The following is an 18,142-nucleotide window of genomic DNA, read 5'->3' on the forward strand; positions in this document are numbered from 1 at the left end:
GAGCTTCAGTTACATTTTCTAAATTTCATTTTCAATTTTCGGTTGCTCCGGAAGCAATTTCAACATTATTAGACGCCCAAGTACAAAGTACGTATCTCTCTAAATTCACCATAACAAAATCCCTCAAGCAAGGAAAGTTTTTTATTGGAGGTATTTTACAGGTACACCTATCATTAAAGCTCAATTTTTGTGTTTTCGTAATCATGGATAATGTTCAGAAATAGAATAAACTCGAAAGTTTTTCGCAATTTATATCTTAACTACATACAATTTCTTGATAAATTTTATATTATTTCCCGCTTGAACTGATTAAAACTTTCTGTTACTTGTTACGGTTATTCGAATTTTTTTAGTTAAAATACTTTGGCGTCTGTATGACCATTTTCTAGCGAAGGGTGCAATACTTTCGAACTGTAAGTGTAAAACTTTAAGAGAATTTTGGGGCATAACTCCTTATGAATGTATGATGAATGTTTCATACATTTTGAAAGAAAGTATTGATTGACTTTTCTCAACAAAGTATTCCGAGATGGTATATCCTTCATGCTTTGATTTATGATGCTTCTAAAACTGTCAGTGTTCCATGGGCTCCGAGGCAGAATGGAATCACAGCAAAAGATTTTGAAAAAAGCTCTCTTGTTTTGCAAAAAGTAGGGGGGAGGGGTATGCACAGTGTTAATTTCCTTCTCGCATCAAACACACTTTACTTTCCGTCTATACTTTCGCTGTCGATCAATACTTCAGACTTCATCTCGAGGCGAAGATAAACATATGCGTGTCGAGCTAGAGACGAAAGCGCTGATCGGTGGACGAAAGCAGAAATGTATATATGTTGCTGTTCCTAGCCTCGTTTCTGTTTTGTTTTCCCAACTGGGAGGAGATTGAAAAAAAGATGGGGAAAAGACCACAAATTCAAAAACCAAGCTAGGGCAAGAAGTAGCAATAAAAGTCCGACCTAAAGAAAATCTCCAGATTTGCCCGACAGATACACTGGCAGCCATAAATTTGCCCGACAAAATCTGCTTTTTTGAAGATTGGGGGGGGGGGGGTGCAGCACCCCCCATACCCCCCCAGTAGTTTCGCCCCTGGTTATATACATGCAGCCCGGTAAGTGTCATTATCTCTGAATTTGTGAAAAGTGGGGGAAACGTGAACCCTGTGTCCCCCGGCTCTTACTTACGTCCATGCATGGTAATAAAATTTCGGAAACCCCAGAAAGCACTGGAAAACCCAGATCTCTATGGGAAAACCATTGAGGTCGGAAAACCTAATCTTACGCAGCGACACAGAAGATGAGAAGGAGCTCGAAAAGCTCCATAGAATTCTGTGACAAGTTCTCAGCAATGGCCGGACGCGAGAAAAGGACGAGTGAGGAAGCAGTTTATAAAGTCGTCCTTGTTGGTGAATTGAATGCTGGCAAATCGTCAATTTTTATGCGGTTCAGAGACAACGTCTTTCACGAAAATTATGATGGAACGAGGGGAATGGATCATGCAATAAAGCAGATAGATATAGGCAAGGAAAAAGTATCTGTAAGTTCCTCATTGGATTAGGTCCATTGTCAAAAGGTAGAAAGTTCACTACCTTAGTGTTGTGTCGATTTTCAATCATGGCAAAGTTTTTTAACAGCAAACTTCAATCATTGTAAGAATCAATAGAATTCATTTATGTACAAACGGCTACGTGCTTGTTGTCTGCTGCGTGACGATACGCTCTGTCCCTAAAAATTTAGTTCCTGGAAAGAAAACATTCGGTACTTCCTGACAAAAGAGAAAAATTTATACAATTAGGCCTCTTTATCAGGCCTTCTTTGTTATCTACAATTATATATGAAATTTATATCTGTAATGTATGTTTGTATAAACTTTATGTGCTAAAGTAATTAGATTTTCTTTTAGCAAATAGATTTTAACCCTCCTTATTATCTAGATTCAACAGTCCATTTTCTGCAGACTTCTTTCACATGAAGGCCATTTTAAAAGCTCTCATTCAACCCACGCCACCAAATTTTAACCAAGGGTGAAAGTGAAAAGTGGTTAATTATCGATAATATGCTCCCTTTTGTGGAAAATGACAACTTTGGTTTTATTTTGATGAAGTACTAGATAGTTTTTCTATGAGTATTTTTGAAGGGTACTGAAATCATCCTGAGCTCTAGCTGTAACCAATTATATTGCACATCCATAGAAACAGCAATTTTTGCTTTGATAGCTGATGGTATGTTAATAACATAGATCAAGGGCAAGATTGGGCCTAGAATTGAGCCTCGTGGTACTCCAGCTGTTAATGTTGTTTTTATTGATAATCATGTACCATCAAAATCAACATCTTGGTTCTGTTCAGCTAGATATGATGACATCCTTGACTGAAGCTATTGACTTAGATGGATTAAACCACTTGAACTTGTCTAAGAGAATCTAAGAGAATAAGTGCACCAGTAATGTATGTAATTATTATCTAAATCATTATAGATTCTCCCAATAAACAATAAACTGAATTGAAGCTGTTGCCGTTGAGTGATGGTGTCTAAATCCCTGTTGCATTTTGTAGGAGATTTCCTTTGATGATAATTTTCTCAGCATAAATTGTGCTAAACACTTATCTCTCATTGATCTTGATTAGACAGTGTGAGACTGACAGGTTGTCTACATTTTCTTGATTACCCATCTTATAGATCAGGACAACTCTTGCTTCTTTCCATTTACTTGGACAATTACCAGATATGTATGATGCTTTGATGATAAAAGTCATACTGTTAACAAAGATATCTGACTGACAAAGAACTTTGATGACTTTACTGTTGTGCCAGCAAGGCCACAGACATTGGGTGTCTTTAATTTTGAGGTAGTTTTGTGAATCATGTTTGGGCTGATGGAGGGAAGATATGATGCTTTGAAAGCTTACCATTGTTATCAACTTGTGGAGTTGCAAAATGTGATGTGTTTTTGCTTACCACACAAAGATTGAAATAATTTGGAATATTTGCCTTATCTATTACAGTTGTTCCTTCAAACTGTATGCTTTCTGGTGTTTTTTTCTTTTTGAAGGCAATAATCTCTTCAAAATCTTCCATAACTGCTTAAAACCTTCGATTAGTTTCAACAACATACCTATCAATCCAAGGATACAACTCTTTTCTAACTTTTTAGCTAGGTTTTGATACATGCCAGCTGAGAACCTTATCATCAGTGTCATTAAAAACATCAATTAACTGCCAGGGGGCAGTGTTTATGTCATCAAGAAGCTTTTCAAGCAATACTCTTCTTCTGATGAAGTGTTGTGCTCAAAATGTGGAAATTGTATATTTAACACACTAAACTGCATTGATTATCTTCCTGAATAAGAGCTGGATCAAGTCATACTTTATATGTGTCAAATACAATACCATTAAATAGGACTTCTTTGTGGCCTAAAGAAGGAGACACATCAAACATTGAATTTAATGTGTCATTTAAAATGAATTGAGCCATTGATGATTATATGGCTCCTGTGAATAAGGCATAATTTTTAAAATGATAAATAAAAGGAGAAGAATTCAAAGGCTATTAGAACAATTTATGGTAGTCGCAACAAGGAGAGTTATTTTGAAGGTACTTCTGCCCTTCTGTTTTGTTTTGAAGGTACTGCTGTTTTGAGAACAAATTTTTTCTAGCAGGCCTTGCCTGCCAAAAAGGCGTTCGATCTAGTGTGAGCGCCTAAAGCACACCTAAAAAAATCCATGGAAAGCAATTTAACGAGTGCCTGAAATGTAAAAAGATATTGCCCGCAGCAAAATATTGTTTGCAATTAATGTTGATAAAACTTAAACAAATTTCTAAATTGACTGAAATATTTTGGTTTTCCAAGATTTATACAAGAGTTTATACCACTAATCTTTTGATGACTAGTTTTTGTATCCGGTTCCATTTAAGGCCACAAATACATTTTTGAATGAAAACATTATTTTCCATGCATAGGTATAAAAACAATTTTAGAGTTAAATCATTTAACAAAGCAATGATATTTGAAAATGCATCGTTTCCGTTTTGATGCAAAACGTTTGACACATTGTCATTAAGAAAAAATACAAATTTTTGCAAACAGCAGACAATTAAGATTAATCTCATTTAGATAGTTTGAATTAAATGATTTTGACACCTATAAAATGCGATGTTTGATCCAGACCTAAAATTGGATTGAATTGCAATCTTTTTCTGAAGGAATGCACATTTATATCTGATTTTTTATGCATTGATTTTTTACCAGATATCTCTATGGGACACAGGTGGTATGGAAAAAGCTGGCACTTTAACCTCAAATCATTATAAGGGGGCTCATGGTGTTCTGTTGACCTATGCAGTAAATGATGTTACCTCGCTTGGGACACTTCCTAGCTGGAAAGAAAACGCAGGAAGATATTCAAAAGATGCCACTTATTTTCTTGTGGGGACAAAGACTGATGTTGGAGATTATGAGGTTGAAGTAAAAGAGTCAACAATAATTGGGTTTTGTCAAAAGCATGGCATTCCAACTGATAACTGTTTCCATATTTCTTCAAAAACTGAAAAGGGTTTCAAAGAAATGTTCAAATCTGTTGCAAAAGTACTTAAAAAGTCTTCTGTTAGTCAGCCAGAGTCAAGTAAAGGGTTTCATATAGTACTTGATGAAACTGACAGTGGCAAGAAGTCGTGCTGCTAACAGTTACAAAGCCAGTTTTTATGAGCAGTATGGCAATGACCTCTAAAAATCGGTGTTATAGAGGACATTTACCACATAAAGAGCTTGCTTACAATTGACCAGCTAATTGTGTTCTAAGCATAATTACTAAAATTTGATGTGTTCCCATTTAACTACCTGTGTCAAATTTGCAAATACTGATTTTGATGTTGATTTTTTGTGATAAATGTTAACAGGATTGATTTTTTTTATGTTTTAGTAATTTAACTATGAAGGATTTGGATGAATTTTATAGCTATTTTTTACAAAATCAAGTAGTTAAAAGAAAAATTTTATTTAAATGCTATTTTTTAAAATTTCTATTTGCAATCTTAAACTTTGAAAGATCAGACTTTCAGGAAATTGTGTCAAAATGTAAGCAATTTTGCTCACACAAATCTGAAATCAAATGCATGTTTTGCACTACAAAATATAGATACCTATTGTTTAAAGCAAGTTGCAACTGTGTGATGGTAAACAGGCCAAAAAGACTGAGTCAATGTCTTGAGATGTAAAAGCCAAAACCTGTCACAGTTTGTCTGTCTGCAACACAATCATCATGTTACATATTCTGACCTTGTGGTTGGGATTTGAGCAATGATTGGCCTGGTTAAATCACTTTGCTAACAAACCCTCAGTATATGTTTTTCAACTGAACTGTTATCAATTTTGTTGATTTTATACGATAGTTTTCTATAGATAATGTAAGAAATTTGATTGGAAATGTTAGCTGATGTCCCAGTAACATTGTATACTGTCAAGTAATTAGTGAAATGTTTAATTGAGTGGGAGATTCATTTTTCTTCTAGTTCTATATCTCAATTTTTATCAACTTTAGCGATCATTCTTTACACAGGGTTCACAATTTCAGAAAAGGGGCGCCAGACTTGCTTCAACTCGGTAAGGGAGGGGCAGCTGCCATTGCTAAGCCCAACAGTTTTAGTTCTTTGAGTTAATTCCCGTACAGCAATTTTAGGCTTGTCAGTAAAAGTTGAAATTAAGATCTTACCTTATAGGTAGTTATGAACTAAATGTTTAATCTTTGCCAAAGGAAAGATTGCAAAGAAGGAAGGCTGCAGCTTTTGCGAACAGCTAATAAATTTTCGTTTGAAAACGAAATCTTAGCAGCTTCTTGAACCGCGCTGCAAGCTTTTTAGTCTTTTACTTTTTGTTTTTTTTGCTAAACGATGTTCTATTTCTTGTCAGATAAACATAAAAAAATGAAGCCTTTTGGAAACTTTCCAATTCAATTTAAACTACTAAAATTACAAATATCGCTATTGCAAAGGTAAGTTTAATTGGCTAGCCTGGGTTTACGAAGGAAAAAACCAATGCAAGCACAAAAAGAATTATGAAAAAAGGGGGAAAAGATTGTTTGCCCTTGGGAGTTTAATTTGGGATTATTTCAAAATTCATTTCTACGGCGGGAAATGTAGTAGGCAGTACCCCGAATTACGGATAGTTATTATTATTATCAACTCTTTATTTAGAATGCATAAAGAAGGTATAGCTTTACATGTATAAGATAAAACATTTACAAGCAAAGCTAATTAAAGCCAACTACTTCAAATTACAAAAACAATGGATAGAGAATTCATATAAAACCTAAATGTGGTACAAAATGTCGGCAGTGCCTACATTGGTATTGGCACTCATTTCCCTTCGAAGCTTTGATTTTGGTCTTGAATTCAATCAAGTTAATCGAGTGTCTAATTGAGACTGGAAGTGTACACCATAACTGTGGACCTCTTTATCGAACAGTTTCTGAGCCATACATGACTGATCCCACTCTTGGTAAGTCAAAATCGCCATCATTTCTGAGGTCTTAGTGGTTGGTTTGTGCATATGGTTTGTGGGCAGAATATTTCTTTCATAAAAGGAGGATTTAAGCTATTAAACAGGGAATTTTTAACAACAATCGAGCAAAGTGCCTAACCTTAGTTTTTGCTCTTGATTTGGGTACTTTCAGCCTTGCTGAATATTTTAAGCCTTGGATACATTTTTGTAACACAATAGAAATCACGTGATCGATGACGTCATTTTCCCCGGTCATTAAAATTTTTAATTCTTTTTTTGAAAAATCGCTCCAACCATCTTGTTTGGCATTGTAATAGGAGCAAAAAGTTCTAAAGAATAAACTCTATCAGACCTGCAGATAACGAGTTATTGCTATTTAAAGTTTGCATGACGTCATCAAAATGGCGGTTTTGTAGTTTTCAAGCACGTGGAATTCAGAGGCTCATGGTCATAATTTAGGTTGCTTTACCTCGATTTTGAAGTTTTTTGACCTTTGTGTTATTCGGCAACTCAATAATGTCATTTGAGCTGATATATTTGCACGCCTGGGAAACGAATGCAAAAGGAAAAATGCATGCAAAAGGAAAATGTTCTAATAAAAATTTTTCTTTAAAAAAGCTATACTGAAGAGGAGCTTTCGTCAGCAATGAAAGACCGTCGATTCGTCAGCATTGTCGCTCGGCAATGAACTCCAACTTTTACAGCAGCTAGAGAGTGCAATATTAAATAGCACTTACATGCCAAGCATGACTTGATACCTCTTGCACTCAATCATCATAATTACAGGCGATGTTGCAGTTATCAGAATGTCTGTCGAAGTCATTTGAAGGAAACGATGCATCTAGCTTTCTCAGATCGGAAAGTTACGGGAATGAGTGCAAGTATTGCTCGCAAGCCATATTCCAAAATTTCAAAACGAATTGTTCAATAGACAGACAAATATTACATCAGGACCTTTTCGATACAGCTTCATACATGGAAGTTTATACATGCGTTAACTTGATTCATACGCATTGCATGGTCAAAGTAGCTCTTGGAAAGAAATTACATATCAAGACAGCTTCGAAAGATAACGAGTCAACAAAGAAAAAAAGTTCCGATCGTCTAGCTCATTAAAAGTACAAAAAGCTTTTTCACTCTAATAAAGAAGTGAGCTTGAATATAGAAACCGGTGCCGCTTTCTATTGCAACACGTTCGGACTGTTCCGTGCATCATCGAGTAAAAAGTTGATGCTGCAAGGCTTGCATAAATGCCATGAAATGTAAGATAGAGTTACATTCGTCATCACTATGCAAAATTAAAGTAGCCCGTAAAGAGGATTGCAAGGGTTGTGCAAAGCAAGGAAAGGATATTATGCCTTAAGTATTCTTCATTGTCATAGAGGAACACAAACATACAGAGTCTAAAGAAATAGATCTTTGTTCTTGCATTCGTGTGTTCTTAAAGACGTAGACATTCGGCTTGTGCTTCATGCATTAATGCAAGAATCAGATGTAGTCCTTATCTAAAAAACACTGATGTTCTTGTGCTTTTAATTTGGGCGTATAAACACACAGGTTTAACAATTATAACCATGAGAGATTCGTCAAAGTTGGAAGCATTTGCAGAAGCCTCGACAAATAACTGTGTTCTTCCCTGCCAGCATTCCATGCTATCACAGGGTGTGATAACACATCCTACTTCTACAGGGCTGGAAAACTTATTAACGACGATTTAAAATACCAGCATATTGAGAACTTGGCTATTTCCTAGAAATTTGCTAAGAAAGCCTTAGATGGCGCACGGGAGTTCATTCGAACGGTTGTATACAGTGACAAAAAAGTGAATTCTAAAACAATAAAATTCTATCAACAGATGAAAGAGAAGACATGTCTTTCTCTACTCAAACTGGCTTTATCAATTGGTGGAAAGAAACTATGTGGACTTTTAATTAGCCTCTGTTGAAGAAACATAGGAATAGGTTGTTGCCTTGATGGAAGCCGATATTATATTCTGTAACACGCCTCTGCTTACCAGTTGTGATGCAATTTAGTTGTCTAGAGGAAAAGGAATCGATGTCAACGGGGCGAAACTTAGATTTGAGGGCCGATTCGTGCCTTGGGTACAATTTCTTGTCGTTCTTCGTTGACTTGTTTAACTTCAAAGCTGCCTTTATATGTAATTGCTTTCCAAGAACTACACTGATCACCCAATGAGTATGAATCTTGTTAACGCATGTATAAACTTTCATGTATGAAGCTGTATCGAAAAGGTCCTGATGTAATATTTGTCTGTCTATTGAACAATTCGTTTTGAAATTTTGGAATATGGCTTGCGAGCAATACTTGCACTCATTCCCGTAACTTTCCGATCTGAGAAAGCTAGATGCATCGTTTCCTTCAAATGACTTCGACAGACATTCTGATAACTGCAACATCGCCTGTAATTGTGATGATTGAGTGCAAGAGGTATCAAGTCATGCTTGGCATGTAAGTGCTATTTAATATTGCACTCTCTAGCTGCTGTAAAAGTTGGAGTTCATTGCCGAGCGACAATGCTGACGAATCGACGGTCTTTCATTGCTGACGAAAGCTCCTCTTCAGTATAGCTTTTTTAAAGAAAAATTTTTATTAGAACATTTTCCTTTTGCATGCATTTTGTTCAATACTTCGTTTCCCAGGCGTGCAAATATATCAGCTCAAATGACATTTTTGAGTTGCCGAATAACAGAAAGGTCAAAAAACTTCAAAATCGAGGTAAAGCAACCTAAATTATGACCATGAGCCTCTGAATTCCACGTGCTTGAAAACTACAAAACCGCCATTTTGATGACGTCATGCAAACTTTAAATAGCAATAACTCGTTATCTGCAGGTCTGATAGAGTTTATTCTTTAGAACTTTTTGCTCCTATTACAATGCCAAACAAGATGGTTGGAGCGATTTTTCAAAAAAAAGAATTAAAAATTTTAAAAATTTGACGTCATCGATCATGTGTTACAAAAATGTATCCAAGGCTTAAAATATTCAGCAAGGCTGAAAGTATCCAAATCAGGAGCAAAAACTAAGGTTAGGCACTTTGCTCGATTGTTGTTAAAAATTTCCTGTCTATATGCTTTGTTTTGAACATTTCTATCATTTATGTCTGTAAGTTCTTCTGATGAACAGATACACTGTTATCATATCTTAGGAGATCTTCACTGCTAGATTTCTGATCTCTATACGTCATCTTAAGGGCTCGCTTGTGCAGTTTGTTGATTTTAGACTTAGTTTCCTACTATGGAACATCCATACCAAAGGACTTTATTTTGGTCCATATAGTGTGCAATATGTGACAGAGAATATAGCTTGTTGCTGACCTTTTGACATAAATTACTTACATTTTGCTCAAATGAAAGTTTGCTATCTAAGGTAACTCCTAACAATTTTTCCTCAGTACTATTGGTAATAGTAGAACTGCCAGTTTTGACCGACGCAGAGTCATCACTCACATTTCCAAATGCTAATAGATGACATTTGTCTTCATTGAGCTTCATATAATTGTCAGAGAACCATTTGATTGGATTCTTGTTCTAGTCTTGTTTTCAAGGAGCCAAGTTTTGATCAATTTCTTAAATTGTCTAGCATTTTGTGCTGCCTTTATTGATTCCGGGAGTGTATTGCAGATTTTAGGCCCTTGAAAACTTAATGACCTGATACCATTATTGGTAGTTCTGGCTTTTGGAATGTCAAGGGGGTTTTTGAGTCGAAGGTTATGACCTGTTGTTTTGGGTACAAAATAGTCTTTCATGAAAACAGGATTAAGGTTGTTAAGTGTTTTATAAACTACGAGCGCTAAAATTCTAACTGATTGGACATGTATGGTAGTTTCTTTCGAGTTAGCAAGTAAATCTTTGTACGAAGATGAATTATCCAAATAGGCTAGTCTTAATGCCCTCTCGTTAATCTTCTCGTTAATCTTGCCAATCTTTTTAAAGAATTTAACTGTTTAGCTGCTTTTTCACAGATCTTATCGATCTGAACACCAAGTAACGTTTTTCTCTATTTTAATTGCAAATTTTTGGTCAATTTCAAACTCATTTATGCATTTCTCTTTGCTGCCGATTGTGATAGCTTGAAATTTAGAGTGATTTGCAACAGGCCTTATTTTAAGGAAATTTGCTCACTGCACAATCAGGGTAGTTTTATAAAAAGATTACCTCTAGAGGTAGGCTGTGCAAAGTGCGTGTCAGAGGCACGCATGCAATAACCGGGTTCCTGGGGGCGCTGGAAGCCCCCCCACTGGGTCCAGGGCAGAGCCCTGGCAGGGGTCCAGGGACCAGAGCCCCCGGCAGCTCATGAGATTTTGCCATCTCTGAGGCCTTAAAATGGCTTAAGATCCTGAAAATTCTCTTTCTGTACGATGATATGAAAGCACAAGAAATACACATATAGCCAACCTACTAGCAGAATAGCAGAATATCCCTGAGTAACCAACCCACTAGCAGAATAGCAGAATATCCCTGAGTAACCAACCCACTAGCAGAAAATGACACTCAGCAAAGTGCTCTCACGTGCCGCTAAATTTGATTGAATGTTTTTAATACCATCATGACTCTTCTTTTTCCCCTCCGCATGAAGGGAATACTGCCTCAATCAAGTCCATATTAAGTATTTTGGAGCAATAAAATGATCGAAGAAAGGGAGAGCAGAAAGGGAGAAAAGATGCAGAAAAGGATATGAGAAAACGTTTTTAAACATAGTAACTGTGAACTATTATGCACCAGAAACAGTTGATTTGTTTGCTTCGCTTTTCATACTATTACCGTTTTGTTCTGTTTGTTTATTTTTTGTTACTTTTTTGTCGTATGAATTCTTTTTTTGAACTAATTTATCACTGCACAATTTTCCATTTATTATGGCAAATTTTGGATTTATCACTGCACAAATTGGTTATCACTGAGCCTTAAAATAAGGCCTGATTTGCAATCATTTCATTAGATTTAAACCAATCAAGACATTTTTTGGTGTTAATTTTTACAAGTTGTAAAAGTTCATCAGTATTTGTTGCAGTGACAGATATCGTCATCAGCAAAATTACATAAAGACTCTTCAGTAAGGCTGTAAAAAATATCATTTAGGAAAATATTGAAAGATAGAGGTCCAAGTATTGATCCCTGTGGCACTCCTTGCCCAAGTTTACCCCAGGAGCTGTAATGACCGTTCACTTTGACTCTTTGCTTTCTATTAGACAGGTAGTTTTGGATATGTAAAAGAGAATTTCTACCTACACCATTGGCATGTAGTTTTGCTAAAAGTAGGTTTTTTGGTAGACAGTCAAAGGCTTTTGATAAATCCATAAGGACAGCGCCAATATGTTTGTTCCTTTCAGTTCTGTTTTCCAGTCTTCAATAAGTCTAAAGAGAGCTTGCTGGGAAGAAAACTGTTTTCTATATGCGCAAAGAAATTTTGAAAATTTTTCTTCAAGAAATGGAGAAAGTTGGAGCTCTATTGCTTTTTCAAATACCTTAGAAAGTGTTGTGAGTAGACTTATTGGTCTATAATTTTCCTTATTGAAGAATCGTTTTTCTTATAGACAGGTGAGACTATACCCTTGTTTAAGAAGTTTGGAAAAGTTCCTTGAATATGCATTTATTTATGATGTTCAAGAGGGGTTGTAGGATGATATCAACTGAGACCTTTAGGAATTTTGCATTTATCATGTCGTGCCCGTGTGCCTTTCTGTGATTTAGCTTCACAATTATTTGTCTTAGGCCTTCTTTGGTGATCGGTTTGAAATTTAAGGTTGAGTTATTTTTAAGGAATTTTTTGATTTTTTTATGCTTGGATACTCTTTAAAGTATCTTATGATTTCAGTTATTTATGGATTGAATTTGTAGTTTGACCAACGCTAACGAAATGGGTATTCAGAATCTCAGCACCTGACTGAGGGTCACCAATAAGACAATAATTCTCAAAAATTGTAATTTCTGAATCGCCTTGACCTTTAGTGAAAAAATATGGTTTTAATTTTTTCCAAAATGTTTTTGAATCTAGCATGCCTTCTTGACAGATTTTTGTAAAGTAAATAGACTTAACACGTTGACGAAGATTTGCACAATGATTTCGTTGTTCTTTATAATTTTGAAAATTGTCATTAGTTCAATATTTATTATAAACATTTTTAGGTTTTGTGCGTAACATTATTGCTTTTCGATGAATTTTGGTAAGAGGCTTATTGTTTGCTCGAACTATTTTGGATTTAAGAGGGGCGTGTTTGTTAACAATGCTACTAGAAATATCTTGAAAGCTATTAAATGCTTGATTACCATCTTGTAGATGTTCACAAAGATTAAAAGGTGCTGCCAGCAAATCTTTGCAGAAACCTTCCTCTGTGAATTTACTTGAATCTCGGTAATGTTGAATTTTAGGGTGGTGGTGTTTAGGCAGAGACGATTTCAATATAGTTAGAATCCATTTGTGGAAATCACTTAAACTAGATTCAATTGCTATGCTATTTTTAAAATGATTTTTACGATTCGTTAAAATTAAAACAATTGATGATGAATGGCAGTTTGGTTTGTAGCTCGTTGGTTCTTTTATAAGGTTAGTAAGTCCAAGAGAAGAGCATATTGATTTCAGTGCTGTTTTTGTATCGATATTTTTGTATTGCAGGGGGTCGGTGGAATTCACAAAATTACGCCGTGCATCATTTCCTAGTCAATAATATCCTAGAACTTTCAAAAGCTTATTTGCTAAAATGCTTGTCCCCTCTAGTTTAAGGTGAAGTTCACTTCTCTTTAAATGAGAAAAGGGTTTAATATTATCGTTATCGATGAATGGCAAGTTGTTTCTATTGCAATGCTCCTTAAGATGTCATCGGTGGTGGACATCAATGACTTTCCTATTCCAATGATCACCACGCTGTACAAGGCTCGAAACATATATTGTATTCTTGTTTGTTTTCATATCAATTGCTAGATCCAGAATTCCAGTTGCAATTTCCTCTAGAGACTGTGAACTTCTGATAACGTTTGTGCCACAGTGAATAATGATGAACCTTTCCCCTACCTACGTCATGCCGCAATGCATTCTGTTATTATTCGACGCTCTTTGCTCAAATAACAAATAATGGAAAATACGGCAGAATGTACCGAACAGCACATCCCTAGTTTTTCTTAAAGCTCTTGCTTTGGAAATGATGTCGCAGAGAGTCTTTCTGGTGTTCCGATTAGGCCAAAAAGGAGGACTAGCAGTTCAATTTCGATGGACAAGAAGAGGATATTGGCCTCGAAAGATATATAGTTGACAGGAAAAGTTAGACAAAGTGTTTTAGGGTTATACCAAACTTCTGAAGTGAACAGCTCAATGGAAGACTCCTCGATAAATCTTTAACAATACTTAACAGCTTAAGTGCACCTTAGGCCTGACAGTGACAGAAGTAAAAAACATGGATATAAACTATGGAAAGAAGGAAATTTACTTTCGGTATTCGTGAAGCCCAATATTCCGGGGAGGAAACTGTTATTTCTTGTGAAGACTAAGGTTTGTCCTTTAATTAAAAGCATCTAGTATTAATGAAGATCTGTTTCCAATCTGATAGGAATATATCCAGCACCCTGCTAAGAATGATGAATTTCTTTGTTTATACTGCAGCAATTTGTCTTGAGCTCTTCTTGTGCTGATAGATAATTCTTGCCCCCCCCCACCCAAAAAAGGAGGGGTTTTATCTAAGCTAACACCATTTGACAAATCTTTCTTAAGATCAAAGCCTTTATCAAATTTGACAGGATCTTAGTCATCAAGCAGTGTATGACCTTACAGTCAGATGAAGTATAGTCTTGCAAATTGGTTTTAAAATTTTAAACCAATCCTAACAGTGGATAACCCTTGTAAATGGCTTTAAAACAAGCTATAGTACAACTGCTGGTTCAAAATTCTTTTTGAAAACAGTTTTCGTGCATCCAATTTTGAACATTTGTCCACTTTTTGCCACATAATGTCACAATCGTAACTGGCACCTCATTGCTCTTTCCGAAATTACAACTACATAATACTAGAAGCATTATCCCCTTAGTCCCATATCTTTCACTTTTCCGTTGGTTGGGCCTAGGCCTTATCATATCGTTGCTCGCTGTCAAATTACCGTAGGAACGACTTTCTGCAGCGCTGATTTCCAGGCAAGACCTTTGTGAAAACCTTGGAATGTGCTGCTCGGTATATTCTGCTATATTTTCCATGATTTGTTTGATTATTCGAGCAAAGAGCGTTGGATGATGACAGAACTTCGTCTGATCGCCGTACAAAACATAAACAAATATTCGCGGGTTTAACTACAAGTACCAGAATGCATTGCGCCATGACGTAATTAGGGGAAAGGTCTAATAGGTCTTCGGGCTTCGTTTTATCGTGGTAATAGCGTGGCTATTCATATGATCAATTGTCACTTTAGAGTAGCTTTGAACTTTTCTCTTTTATTAACCATTAGTTGCCTCTGTCATTCTAAACCCTAAAAAAATCCTTGATTATGGAGTCTCTAATGATTTATATGAAATCTTTTGGGTCTGCATCATTCCTTGTCGTGCAGTCGTGGCTTTATTTTTCCTCTTCATATTTCCTCTTCAACCCACGAACAGAATGCGAGAAAGCACACGACACGCCCTATTCTCTCAGTGATCACGATCCGGTCGGAGCAGTTATAAAGAAAAATTGTCAAAAGTTTTCACCAAGGACAATATACAAAAGAACTTTTGCAAAGTATGAGGAAAATAGTTTCAAAAAAGATCTCCAAAGAACAAAATGTTGACAAAGCATGGACAATTTTCAAAAGGCTTTTGAAGTCAGTAATAGATAAGCATGCACCCCTAACAAATAAAAAAGTATAAGGGCGTGACTATCCGTGGCTAACAAATAAAATTAGATCCAAAATGAATGAGAGGGATTACTAGTTGAAGAAAGCAAGAAAGATAGGAAAAGAAAATGATTGGCCCACATATCGTCGCTTACGAAATGCAGCAACTCGAATCATCAGATACAGCAAGGCAGCTTACACAAGATCTGTCTTTCAAGAAAACATTAACAGACACAAGCAGTTTTGAGGGGAAATTAAAAAATGGTATCCAGCAAAATCCTCAAAAGATCGAAGCAGCAAAGTTTTTGAAATAAATGGAGAAATTACTTCTGAATAGAAAACTATATCAAACGAATTCTGCATGTTTTTCGCGACGATTGGCAGAAAATTGCAAAATACTTTACCAGCAATAGTGAATCAAAGTTGGGAATAAGAACCCCAAAAAGGTAACCTTTAATTTCAAAATGACAAGCATCAAAGACATCAGAGACATTTTAACGAAACTAAAAAGAAAAAAGGCTGCTGGTAGTGATGATATACCAACATCGTTGATTGTTGATGGGGCAAACGAGATAGCTGGTCCTCTCTTAAAGTTGATCAATCATGTCTTGAAATGGCAATCTTCCCATGTACTGAAAAATGCTCTAAAATTACACCAGTCTACAAGTCAGGTGAAAAGACGATCATGGTTAACTATAGACAAATTTCTGTACTCCCTGTTATTTCAACAGTCTTTGAGCGGGTTGTGCACAATCAGCTCTATGACTATCTTGAGGCTAATACTATGCTTTCGGAGAGACAGTTTTGTTGTCGAAAGCGATCATCTACTCAACATGCAGTTACATTTTTCTCAGATTTCATCAGAACCAATATGGACAGGGGCCTTATGACTGGAGCTGTATTTATTGATGTGCGAAAGGCTTTTGACACGGTGGACCATGTGAGACTTCTATCTAAACTTCTTAATTATGATATTGAAAACAAGGAGCTTTGCTGGTTTGAGAGCTATCTGTTTGGTAGAACGCAAATTGTAACATACGATGGAGCCTTGTCAGAAAATCAAGCTATTTCCTGTGGAGTACCGCAGGGATCCATATTGGGTCCATTGCTTTTTACCTTACTAATAAACGATATCGATGAAAATTTAAGCAAGTGTGAAATGACCCTCTATGCTGATGATTCTGTTTTGTACGTTGCTGGTAAAAAATGTGATGTTATCGAAAGAAAGTTGAACAGTGATCTAAAACAGATTCCTAACTGATTTCTGCAAGTAAATCTCGTTATTAATCTTAAAAAGACCAAAACCGAGTGCGTCCTTTATGGCACACACCAGAGAACTTCGAAATCCAAACCTATGGAGATCAAGATCACAGAATCTAACATATAATAATATAATAATAATAATAATAAATAATTTGTTTAAAGTTGGCGTACTAAATGAACGGTTGATAGCTATAAAGAAGCTAATTAAGGCCAACTATCTATAAAGAGTTAGTATGAAATAAAAATATATGATACAATATTAAAAAGGTTTAAGGTATAATGTTCTAAATAAAACCTAACCCAGCAATAAATTTTTTACACAATCTACAGTCGCATTCTATAGGGTGTGCTCTTAATTCTTTTTTAAATGTTGCCAATGTTTGGGACTCTCTTATACTGTGAGGTAGTGTTTGCCACAGTTTTTGACCTAAATATCTCACAGTTTCTATACCATAAGAAGTTGTCCTGGCTTTTGGAATGCAAAGATTATTTTTAGTTCGCAAATCATAATGTACATTTCTTGTTTCAAAAATCTCACTCATGAAACTAGGGTTCAGGTTATGTTTGGTTTTGTATATTTCTATCATCAAGTACTGTAGATTGCGTTGGTGAATTGATACTGCATTATCCAAAGTCAGCAATGCTTCGTAGTCAGCATGACTGTCTTTATAAACAATTCTGAGTGCTCTTTCGTGGATTTTATTTACTTTAGCATTCAGACATCTGTCATGGAACATCCAATACGAATATCTTGGAGTAAAGATGGACAAAAACCTGACGTTTTCTGATCACTTCGAAAAAACAATAAAAAAGCCACATCTAGAGTAAAGTTATTGTCGCGTATACGCCCTTACACAGCAGAAACAATTTACAAGGTAACAATTTTACCAATTCTGCTTTATTGTAACAATGTGTTCCTTCACATGGCACCATCAAAAAAGACGGTTTATGAGACCATTCAGAGACGGGCACTAAAAGTAATAAATGGCAACAGGGACAGTGTAAAGTTGGAGAAAGTCAGTAGTATACGAAACAAGATGTGTGCTCTTGAAATTTTCAAAAGTTTGAATAGCGTATCGCCACACGCCTTTCGAAACTACTTCACTAGAGTAAAACACAGACAGTGTACTCGTGCCAATGCAAAAAAATTGTTTTGCCCAAAGTACAGTCAGAAGCAGGCAAGAAGGTCTTTTACTTTCAAGGAGCAAAGGTTTTTAATAAACTAACAGACGAAACGAAGTGTGAAACTTCAATTCTAAGATTTAAGACTTTTTGTAAAAATTTTAACCTCGACTTTTAAAATTCATTTTTATCGTGTATATAAATTTATTTCGGTAATCCATGTATATTTTAGACAGGTCCTTTTATTGATAATAGCACGTTGTTGCTGACCAAAGTTAACCAGTATAAATATGATATTACTATTATTATTATTATTATTATTATTATTATAGTCGTTGAGCTTTGGCGCACAGATGCCATCGTGCACGGCTCTCGTTTTATAGCTATTTAACTGCCTGGATACTTACATCAACGGATTCAAATACTACTTATTTTTTATTGTGTCAACAAAGTATCT

The 18,142-nt window shown here is 35.7% G+C and overlaps 1 protein-coding gene across 1 annotated transcript; it reads left to right on the forward strand.

Annotated features, from left to right (window-relative positions):
• The first annotated feature begins 1,309 nt into the window (after positions 1–1,309).
• On the forward strand, positions 1,310–5,486 carry LOC148960456 (uncharacterized). The gene is made up of 2 exons (XM_089114047.1): positions 1,310–1,532; positions 4,246–5,486. The coding sequence occupies exons 1-2, from the start codon at positions 1,344–1,346 to the stop codon at positions 4,675–4,677; spliced, it is 621 nt and encodes a 206-aa protein (XP_088970173.1). The 5' UTR covers positions 1,310–1,343; the 3' UTR covers positions 4,678–5,486.
• The last annotated feature ends 12,656 nt before the right edge of the window (positions 5,487–18,142 follow it).

The sequence above is a fragment of the Rhopilema esculentum genome, chromosome 4 (genome assembly GCF_057945365.1).
Source record: "Rhopilema esculentum isolate cy_ngs chromosome 4, ASM5794536v1, whole genome shotgun sequence".
NCBI classification, from domain to species: domain Eukaryota; kingdom Metazoa; phylum Cnidaria; class Scyphozoa; order Rhizostomeae; family Rhizostomatidae; genus Rhopilema; species Rhopilema esculentum.